General features: G+C 35.1%; 1 protein-coding gene across 1 annotated transcript in view; it reads left to right on the top strand.

The window, feature by feature from the left end:
* LOC126979869 (laminin subunit alpha-1) overlaps positions 1–12,162 on the top strand; it is a 118,227-nt gene that overhangs the window by 55,757 nt on the left and 50,308 nt on the right. Inside the window, exon 2 of the mRNA XM_050829416.1 lies at positions 8,351–8,457. Within this exon, the coding sequence (XP_050685373.1) occupies positions 8,351–8,457 (107 nt within the window). The remainder of the gene's footprint in view (positions 1–8,350; positions 8,458–12,162) is intronic.

Genomic DNA, 12,162 nt, shown 5'->3' with positions numbered 1-12,162 from the left:
TTGGTAACACCGAAGAAAGTTCCTCGTAAACCGCAGTAGGAGGAATGCCACATATCCAGGTGGTAGGGATGATAAGGAAGAATCTGGTCAAACAGCTCTTCGGACACTCCCCATCTATAATGCTGTAGAAGAAATTGTGAGTTAAATATTGTGTAGTATATGTCGTATATGTGTTGTATATGTAGTATATGTCGCAGATATATTGTCAAAGTTCACTAGTGGGTCCCAAAAACAAATTTATACTGTTGATCACAACGCACAAGCCGAGCGTAGCGTGCCGCGGCAGCAGCCGGCCAGTGCCAGGACCGAATCGACCTTGACGATATACCTACGACATATATACATATGATCTTCGCATCTGATGTTCCTTTTGATCGAAATGATGTGAACAAAATGTTTACAATTATCTCTTAGCAACCGTAGCACGGATTTTGTACCAAAATTGAAAACGCAGCAGTTAAAAATAAGATTCATCTGACAGAAACAGCGTTCTGCAAGCAATACTATATGTATATATACGCGAAGTTCGTAGTGTTCATACACTTTCGTGGCCTGTAATAATGACATCAAATATTAATATAGGCTAACTTTATGACAGTTTATTACAGTCAACGTGCTGTGCACTTTATTGTGTAGGTATTGAAAAAAACTGAGCACTGAGGGTTGTCCACTGGAACAACTAAAGGCCGCTTCAAACGTGACGGGTTTTTATACGGACGGACGGGACGGAGAGTTTTATATTATTGAGAAATATCGATCAATTAAAAAAAAATGGAATTTTAATTCAACAAAATATATTATTTAACAATAGCAGTTACTCAATGGATCACCTGCTGCACCTGGGCATGCTGCTGAAAATTAGCGCTGTGTTGGTAGTATACTAACGCATTATGACGCTGAGTCAGCTCCTTATGATAGCAATAACTGCTACACAGTAATTTAAAATTAAGATAATCATTATAACATTATACTTTTTTTTACCATTTTTGTTTCTCTATAATAGTTTTTAATTATTTTTTTTTACCTCTGTAAGTCTTTTTTACTTGTATTATTCTGTGTGGTTTGTGTTTGTTATTAATAAAGTTGTTATTCATTTATTCATTTATATGGGAGAGTAAAAAAGGCACGCGAACGTGCTACTCACGGGGCGGGAAAGAAACGCTCTGGGCTCCACGAGGCAAGTGTTTTGACACGTCTAAACGGCACAAAGATGTAAGACTCGCTGATACAGAGATATTTGTGACGCTTGCTGTCTTCAGCAGTCGAACGGTACGAACTGAATCTGCTTGGACATGAAATGGGCCAGAGTATTAATGTTCAAAATTCAGAAAATTTATTGAATGAGGCGTTATTTTGCGGAAATCCATAATTATTAATATTTTGTGAGTCTTCTTGAGTGTAAGACGAATCTTTGCGGAATTTACACTCAAGAACGCTCACAACATTTGAATGTATACACTTCAATTCATTCTGCGTTTCGCCCAATTATGTTAAAAAATATGTAAGAAAGGGCTTCTTGAGAGGTTATTGCGTTTAGTTGCAGGGAAAGTGGCGGACGCAATTTGATATATAGTTTCATTAGTCCCTAACAACACTTTCAAACGACCCAGCTTTCACAAATTGCCTAATTAAGTTTGAAAGCATAAAGGCACAATTACACTACATCCTAGATAGACCAAGGAATAAAATAGACGAAGTCATCCAAGGTAACTTTATTGAAGTGGGCGTTACTTTGCCGAAATCCATAATCATCAAAATTATTTGAGTTTTCTTTAGTGTGAACTCCGCCAATATTTATCTTCAAGCAATTCGACACGTGTTTTGTCTCTACACGACGCAGGGGCGTGCTTATCATATGGGCAATAAGGCAGTGCCTACCTCGTTGTGAACCTAAATAAATGTAGCACTAGTGTAAAAGTTAATTTAGTTTAAATTGGTTTCGTTATTTTATAACCAAACTCTTATTTAACACCCACTCATAAAATTTTTCCTTACGCTAGATACTAAAAACCTACGGTTAGCAATCTTTTCATATTCTAAAGCTCAACTTCGACTACTTAGACCCACAGTGCCTACCTCAATTTCTAATAAATGCACGGCCCCTGACACGACGCATCCTCGGGAGATATTGATTCGCCAAACTCTGGCACGAGACTCGTGCCTGAAGACAAATATCGGCGGAATTAACACTAAAGAAAACTACAAAACATTTGGATCATCCAAGGTATACAAGATCGTACCTATCTTAAGTCTGAAGTTTTAAATATTTCTCAGTTTTAAATGAGTGTCGCATATATTCGTACCACTACACAACTACAAGCATGGATATCAGGGAACTAACTTACGCTTTTACAGTGTGTTACTTTCAATATGACATGGTTCCGCGTACACTCCATATACGGTTTTTATAATAAGAGGCAACAAGCTTGTAATTTGACTCGATTAACAACAGTTTTGTTCGTCAGTTTATTTTTTTTATGATAATAAGGACGAAACGAGCAGGACGTTCGGCTGATGGTAATTGATACGCCATGCCCATTACAATACAGTGCCGCTCAGGATTTTCAAAAACCCAACAATTCTGTGCGATACTACTATTGCGCTCGTCGCCTTGAGACATATGATGTTAAGCCTCATTTGCCCAGTAATTTCACTAGCTATGGCCCTTCAGACCGAAACACAGTAATGCTTACACATTACTGCTTCACGGCAGAAATAGGCGCCGTTGTGGTACCCATAATCTAGCCTGCTTCCTGTGCAAAGGAGCCTCCCACTGGTAAAAGAACTTAGAGAAAATTATTTGAGCTAACTTTAGTAATTAAAAACACGGGTCTTAGTAATAAGACTAATTGTTATTAACGAAAATTTTATTTAGAAACATATTTATCATGGGTTTGTTACACCTTATTAGTAAATCAATACTAGAATGCAACATACATTTTATATTAAAGTCCCAGCCGCTATTCAGGCATTATCTATAAATAAATTTAAATGTTTTATTAAAAATGGCTCTTTCGTAAATCCTACTACTCCATGCTGAATATCTAAGTGATCGGATAGCCTGGGACTAGATTATGATTATTTTATAGCAATAACAATGACAGTACAATATTGTATATTTAATTAAAAATAGCGCAAAAAAAGAATCCTGGGAGAGTTTATTGCGCCGCTTCTTCTCTCTCAGAGCGACATTTGTTTTCGAAGCGGTAGTAATATCTAGTATATTAGAAATGACATCAAAAAGAATTCTAAAGGAATCAATTTTGAGTAAATAAATGCATTTTATGACTTTTTACAATCTGAGGAGATATAAACTAAAAAAACTCACAATGTAGGTAGGAAGAAAAGAAGTTGGTTACAATGCCTGCTCTTAAGTATATCACACGCTATCTATATTCTTCCTGTAGCTGTGCAGACCAAGTAGTAATTAAGTTAGCGTCGTGTGACAGACAGACAGCTAGACGGCTGACCTGTTTGTTGCTTGTTAGTTGAACAATAAAGCCTTGTCTATAACATTGTAATACCACATATTTTATTATAACGACAGTTTGATAGCTCTAGTGAGATACGTTATGAATAGAAAACATGTATTTCCTCTGTTTTATTAATTTATATAGTAGTGGTCGAATTTTAAAAGGAAGTAGTTCATTGAAATTGGAACATTGGAATTCGAAAAATAAGTAGCCATAAAACCATCTAGGATAAATTTCGCATCGAATGGTGGTAGTTTCATGTCGATACGATCAGTGGTTTAGGCGTGATTGAGCCTCAAACAAAGACCATTTTCATTTTATATATATCTTAACATATATAAATTACCTGACACGTTGTTTGTCCGCGATGGACTCCTAAGCGAGTGAACGGATTTTAATGGGGATTACTTCATGGAGTGCAATTTAGTCCAACTTGAGAAATATTATAGTTTTTATTTCGATTTGGTACCCATAATTATTTTTATTTCCAATATTTGTTTTGTATGGACATATTTCGATGAGAGAAATTAGTGTCGCACGGTTTGACAGTTCCGCTGGGAAACAATTTCATTATAACAACAGGGAGCATTTCTAACGAAATAATTCTTGATATTTTGAAATATTATTGGCGAATTCCTATAAAACAGTATTTTTTTTATTATCTACAGAACGAAGAAATAGAATGGATTTTCTGTTTATCACCTATTTCCAGCAAATTACGCATAATCTATTCCATATTATTTTACTTGATGCTTTAACACTACTATATCTTGGAAGTTAATCATTCATAATATCTACTAATCTGAAACTAGGTGATCGAACTCCCGACCACCGACGGAGACTGCACCTGCAAATGTTATTACAAAAGTTTAATAAACTAACTCGGCCCATTGTTGGCGCTGATTTCGCGTCAAATTACAATATTATTTTCCAAACTTATATTTGTTATTTCATCTTGTGACATTATTATCGTCTATCGTCACCTTTTTGCTCTTAATAGTGATTTTCATTATTGTTATACACTAGAAATAAGGGATTGCTTGTAACTAATTCTAGTAGGCTTCATAAGATACCTAATAGCTTTAAGGGTAAATGTATACACTTTTTTAATAAAGTCCCAGGCACTGTTCAGGCATTATCTATAAATAAATTTAAATGTTTTATAAAAAAAATGGCTCTGTCATAAATCCTATTACTCCAATGCTGAATATCTAAATGATCGGACAGCCTGGGACTAGATTGTGGTTATTTTATAGCGATTGAAATGACTGTACAATATTGTATATTTTTATTGAAAAGAGCGCATAAAAAGAATGCTGGGAGAGTTTCTTGCGCCACTTCTTCTCTCTCAGAGCGCCATTTGTTTCCGAAGCGATAGAAGTATCTAGTAGTTATTAGAAATGACATCAAATAGGATTCTAAAGGAATCAATTTTGAGAAAATAAATGTCTTTTTTGCCTTGATTACTTTCAAAGTATTTAGATCATTAATTTAATCTTTATAATTTTCACCGTTGCTTGTATGTTGGCTCATAAGCTATACATACACTATACATATTAAGGATTAAAATGCAAGTAATGGTAGCTATATTTTTACATCAGGTTTTGCGTAAAGTTACTTTTTTATTATTATTAAAAATGTGCGGCAGCAAAGAAAGGGAACATTAAAAAATAATAATAAAAATGTAATTTTTACGTAATAATCTGATGCGTAAATACAGTTACAATTAAAAGCAAATACTTTACAAAGTATTTTATCTAAATAAATTTGTAATACTCGCGTTAATCTAAGAAAATACTATACAAGTATACTGAACTACTTTATTTGGTAATACATACATAAGTATGGTACCGTGTGGTAATAAAAAAATGGTGGTGTGTGTGTATGTTGGTAAATAAGGTAAAAAACCTTTAAGTTTACTTTAAATATAAATGAGAAATTTAACCATAATAATAATTAGTATTAAGAGGTTTAGCAAATGTTTTAAGAAACTTTGATTTTAAAAACCAATTCTATGAGTCCACTTTTGTAAAGGCCACGAAGCCTGGGTAAAACTGTTCGCCCTCAAAAGGCATTCCAGATCAACCACCAAAATAATATTTCGTATGTCGTATCTATTTTTACCAGTGGGAGGCTCCTTTGCACAGGAAGCCGGCTAGATTATGGGTACCACAATTAAAATAACTGGGCTAAATTAAAGTGAAATTACTGGGCATATGAGGCTTAACATCTTATATCTCAAGATGACGAGCGCAATTGTAGTGCCGCTCAGAATTTTTGGGTTTTTTGAGAATCCTGAGCGGCACTGCTTTGTAATGGGCATGGCGTATCAATTACCATCAGCTGAACGTCCTGCTCGTCTTGGCCCTTATGTTTATAAAAAAAAAAATCCACAGCCACTTCTTTTCGAAACTATAAGAACTATACTGTTGAAACTTGGTAAGTAGATGTATTCTGTGTACCACATTAAGATTTTCAAAAAACCATATAAGAAAAAACAACAAATTTCGGGGGATCGCCATACTTAGAACATAAACACAAAAAAAAATTTCATCAAACCCATACGTATGGGGGTTATCTATGGATAGGTAAAGCTGATTGAGGTTTTTAATTTCAAACTAAAAAATATATTATGATGGAATGCAAACTTCCACCGAAAATTGGTTTGAACGAGATCTAGTAAGTAGTTTTACTTTTTAATACGTCATAAATAAATTAATTTTAAGAAAATACACTATTATTAAAACATCGATCAAAGTTAAATAATATTATGTTAATTGCTGCGACGGAACCCTTCATGGGCGAGTACGACTCGCACTTCGCCGCGTTTTTCCTTGCAAGTATGTTGAAACAGTGCGTATGAAACTCGTGAGCAACTTGCTCACTAGACACTCGGCTGAATAACGCCCTCGCCTACTGCTCGGGCTGCAACCCAGAGCCTCGTGTCTTATGATCAACTACGCTCACTTGTATCATACTATACCTACTATTGTTAAATAGGCTACAAACAATATTGACACTGGTAAATTTGTTAATTCTATCTCGTTATCTATTAGTAAGAGATTTGACCGGTCTGCCAGACACAGCTGCCGTGAGATCAAACGTGCCACCGTCTTATCCGATACTCGCTCGAACACAACCATTTAGATAATTCTCTTGTAGAATCGCATGTACAACTAACTTAGATAACCTTAATTAAATTCTGCATTCCGGAACCCTGAGAAACAGCGCCCGCGCCGTACCGTATGTTTTGATCTAGTATATGACGATTTGTACAAATATTTGTTGTCACTTGCAATTATCATATTTTTTTAATAACAATGAGTTTGTTGTTGAATTTTAATAAAATAAAAATAAAAATAAAAAATCTTGAAAAATCCAAAAATTCGAATGTCACCATGAGACATAAGATGTTAAAATTTGCCCAGTAATTTCGCTAGCTGCACCCTTAAGCCTGATACACAATAATGCTAACACATTACTGCTTCACGGCAAAAAAAGGCGCCGTTTTGGTACCCATAATCTAGCCAGCATTCTGTGCAAGGAAACCACCCACTGCTAAATGCCCTTAGTAGCCTTAGTCCCTATTCTTTTTATGCCCCGTAAAGCACAAGGCTGATATTCTGTTATGAGATTATCTGATATGAATCATTTTCAAAAGTTACAGCCAGTATAACCAACTTAGTGACCTTTCTGGCGTATTCTTATCTGTACTGGGAAGTACTAAGGTGAAATTGTGCCAATTATCGTGCGCTATAAATTTGTAAAATAAATTTCTTTGAAACACTTTTCATAACAGTATCACTTATATTTAAATACCCTACAAAGATTATCATCACACTCACAGATTGGCTGTGCAGATCGGAGCAGATTCTTGACACGTTGACCACTTTTAAATGATTATTTTGAATAAAAAAGAATTAAATGACTTTTTTTCACACCTTGATGAAAAGCTCGCTTTTAGTCCCTGGTACGGGGAACAAAACTGGCCGATTCTCACCTTTCTCACTTTTGTCCCTCGTACCAGGAACTAAAAGTGAGCTTTTATCCAGGTGGGAAAAAAATCGTATACGCACCACGTGATATAAGTAGGACATTGCCACCCGTGGAACATTCATCTATGACAATCGCGAAAATGACCTTCTTTTCTCCCTAGGTGCGTAATATACTATTATTTGGCCGTATCTCTATTCTAGTTTGACACTGACACCGTCAGTAAGCTCTTAAACAAAGATATTTTTTTTTTAATTTAATGGAACAGTATATTTTGTAATATTTAACTTGAGCACTCTCACTTATGTCGCGCGTCGCGTGTTCTTCTTCGTAACTTCTACGACGGCAAATCTTACAATTCTTACTGAGCTGTTGTGTCTTTTCATTATTATAAAAAGATACTTTAGTTCGCAGTATAGAAACGAACATCTTAGTATCTAAGCAATTGGAGGCTCCTTTGCACAGGATGCCGGCTAGATTGTGGGTACAACAACGGCGCCTATTTCTACCGAGAAGCAGTAATGTGTAAACATTATTGTGTTTCGGTCTGAAGGGCACCGTAGCTAGTGAAATTACTGGGCAAATGAGCCTTAACATCTTGTCTCAAGGTGACGAGCGCATTGGTAGTGCCACTCAGACTATTTGGATTTTTCGAGAATCCTGAATGGCACTGAATTGTAAATGGCAAGGCGTATCAGCTACCATCAATTGAACGTCCTGCTCGTCTCGTTCCTTATTTTTATAAAAATAAAAATGTAAATAATTCATATCTTAGCCCCTCTCGAATTGTTTGTTGTTATTTTGTCGAGCCGGTAAAAGCCAAGGATCAGCTTGAAAAGACATACATCAAATTTTTATTATAAATATTGTTTATATTGTTCCAGGCTGCAACTGCTCCCGGAGCGGCGCGGAGAGCAACGTGTGTGACATCCGGAGCGGGCAGTGTCGCTGCAAACCCCACGTCACCGGACGCGCATGTGATACTTGCGCGGTACGTCAAACAAACCTTCCATTTCAGCCGCAAGACGTCCACTGCTGGACAAAAGCCTCCCCCAAAGATCGCCATGACGATCGGTCCTGCACTGCCCTCATCCAACCTACTCCGGCGATCTTGTCCTTGACTTGCTTCAGTCATATGGGGCATAATAGATCCTCCTAGAACTATGCAGATTTACGAAGCAGGCCCTTGTTTTATTTATACTGAATGTGTATTATTATTGTATTTGGGCGCCGGTATTAATCGGTCACCTAGGATCCTTACAAAAAACATTACACATTTTAATGTACGCGTATTACGTGCAACTTTTTTTTTGTAATCTATCACCGAAGGAAATAAGCTGTATAAGCTTCAAGTTTTAAATTAAACAGATTTAAATATAAGGCATTTCACCACCTAGCGAAACTCTCTAAGAAAAAGGCGATTCACTCGATTGTATGAATCGTGCAGTCATTAATAGATTGATAGATGACGTATATAATCTTGTAAAATGCGGAGATAGCCGAAATTCACTACGTTTAAAGCAACTGTTCGCTTTCAAACTTAGGCGTATTTTACTTCGCCCCCAATCGCCATACTGTAATAACTACTATTTCAAACTTATGTCAAATCTTACGTTTCATACTAAACTAAATTTCAGTCCCGCTTCTTATTAAGTAGTATTTATATCCTCTTTGCATTTCACAAGTAGAAGTTTCAAGAGAATATAATATAATATATTTGAATATCACTTGCTATTATAAAGTCACAATGGACAGTACAAATGTCTGGGTGGCATTCAGCAAAACAAACGACACCGATTAGATCTAATGCGAGTGCCACATCGAGGCATTTATTGACTTTAGCGCCAATTTACACCTTCACACCTTTAGTGAGGGGACGGTAGCGCTTCCTGATATCGATGATGTTTTTTTAATTGCTATATCGATGACTACAAAAGGTGATAACATTGATCAATTATTTCAAGCGTATCATACAATAAACACTCGTACAAAAAGAAGGGCAATGTGATTGTATTTCCTCTGGTGTTTTAAGAGTGTCGGTATCGGCGCTGGTCATCACTTTACATACATCACTTGACCCGCAGATGTTTGCCCCCTTAATCCATAAATACACAGGAAATTTATATATATAAAATATATAATAATAATAAAGCCTTTTATAATATAAACAGAAACAAAACAATAAAATATAAACAAAAGCTCAAACTAGTCTTCTGCCTTAACATACGTCTGTGTGCCTCTTTTGGACAAAGGCGTCCTCCAAGTGTGACCATGTTCCTCTATCACAAGCCAGTCTTGACCATGTACCTGCTGTGGCCTTATTTAGCCAACCCATCTTCTTGTGAGCCTAACTAGCTTCCTTCTTTTGTTACTTGTTTGCCAGTACATTATAGAATATGAGCATTTTTGTGTCCCCTGATTGTATGCCCTGTTCATTTCCATTTTAATTGTCTGGTGGTTACTGTTACATCTTTTGTTATAGTTTGTTTCTTATTTGTTTCCAATCTAATTCTGTCAGATCTATTTCCCCATCATTCTTTTTTCTATGGAATTATGGCAAGTTGCAAGATTTTTGATGTGAACTTTAGTAGTACCCAAGGTTTGGCAACTTCATGTCTCTGTTTTTCATAATGTCCCTCAGACTCCAGTATTGTTTCCATGCATTCCCTATGCGTCCAGCCATTCCTTTTGATGTTGAGTCTTTTGGCGAGATAACTTCAACGAGATAGAGGTTTTCATCCATTTATTCTATTGGCCTATTATTTACGCAAATAGGTTCTTTGTTTTCATAGGTCATTGGCTTTTGTTTTTTGTATATTCATTGTTAGCCTGCTTTGCGGCTAACTTTGTCAAGGTCGCAATTCTTTGCTTGATGACGAAAATACCCTCCGTTGATAACCAATAAACAGTTTTCCCAATCCAGGAAAGGATTGACGTAAATAGTTTTGGTTAAATAAGGTCCCGCCGCTGTACACCTTATTCCAGTTTTATTTCCTTACCCTCTTCCTCTAGTCTTATTTTTGCTTTGCGATTTGTGTAAAAATTTCGGAGTATTCTATCATAATTGTTCTAAACTCCTAGATCTTTCAGGGGTCATCTTTTAAATAATAATAAAGTAAAATTCACTTTGTTTCACAAAAACTTTGTAATCATGAATTATTTAATTATGAATTTGTGAATACTTATAGATAACATTCAGCACTGTAATTATTTTATGCCCGCATATTTAATTGTAATTGTTGAAGTAATATTTCCTTAGACGCGACTTGAGAATAACTAAAATTATTTTTCTGACGGGAATTTCGCTCCTTAGTCCGCTGGCGCAGTTTCCGCTATAACTATGTATGTGTGACACATATTTTATAACAAGCTTGAAACTTCAATTTTATTCAACTCCTTTTGTCCTCTCCTCCTCCATTAATAAAACAAAATATTATAATCTTCCTATGGAAGTAGTCCAGTGAAAACGATATTGTAATGAGAGCAAATTAAAGAAATACGTAGATATAATTAAAGTTCTATTTATTATTATGTAATTAACACTACGGACTAATATTAGAAAGAAAATATTGATTACTATGTTGTAATTTATCAATCATCAAAAAACCTAAGGCGTAATGTAATAGAAGCTCGATGACTTCAAATTGCGTTTGTCCGTCCAAGACTTGAGCTAGAATGTCCCAATTAGCTGTATATACATACATATCCAGATAATTGTAGTTGTAAAGGCTATATGAGATTTTTTTTTTATTTAACTAAAACAAGAGTTACAATATCGTCTTGCAACATCTAGAGCCATAAGTCTATTTTATTGTTTTTAATGACAAGTTACGGTAATTTAATTTAAGTATTAGTTTAGGTTAATATTGTGGTAAACATTGCTATGAATAAGCTATTCAAATAATGCTAAAGGTTCAGGTTAATGGATCAATGTAGTACTTATAAGATTTATTATCAGATTAATCACAAATGGAGTCTCAGAATACTTAGTATTATACTATAATTGTACTAAAAATAAAGTAATATTTTCATATATATTGCAGACTCTATAAAATTGTAAGTTTTTCCGCATGTGTTTAAAATCTTCAAGACAAATTCTGATGACAGTGTGAATTGCAAAATATGAGGCCAGTACTCGAAGTTTTAAGTAAAATCTGGACCAGCGGCTCCTTATTAGTAATGTAGTGGACAAATGGCGATCGCTTAACATCAAGTTATAACTGACATAAAAAAAACAATGTTGATAGTTAAATCTTTAAATTTTACACCTTAACAATCAATCTGAATTATCAATTCATTTATAACTGTTCCCCATGGTTTCTTGTTTATTCTTCATAAATATCTTTGTGGCTTGTATATATGTATGTAGTATCGCGGATAATTTTAGATGTACTAAGCTGAATGAATCAAATAATATTTTCTTCACTAACCATTACGCCAATACACGCCATAAAACAGCTTGGGATCGCTTATTCTTCCGACTTATTTACAAAGATAAATATTCAAGGCTAACCTAGAGGTGTTGCCAAATACTAGTCTACCCTAATCCTCATCAAACTATCTATTGTATAAAAAAAAAACTCGAACTCGCAACCTCGAGTCACATCGTTCATAAATTTTGTTTTCAAATATAATATTTTTTTCAAAAGGGAGGGTTATCACTTTAAAGAATTACAAATTGTTTAAAAAGTAATTA

This window comes from Leptidea sinapis, chromosome 4 (assembly GCF_905404315.1).
Source record: "Leptidea sinapis chromosome 4, ilLepSina1.1, whole genome shotgun sequence".
NCBI classification, from domain to species: domain Eukaryota; kingdom Metazoa; phylum Arthropoda; class Insecta; order Lepidoptera; family Pieridae; genus Leptidea; species Leptidea sinapis.
The sequence above is the reverse complement of the archived record's forward strand: the minus strand, read 5'-3'. Positions and strand labels throughout refer to the sequence as shown.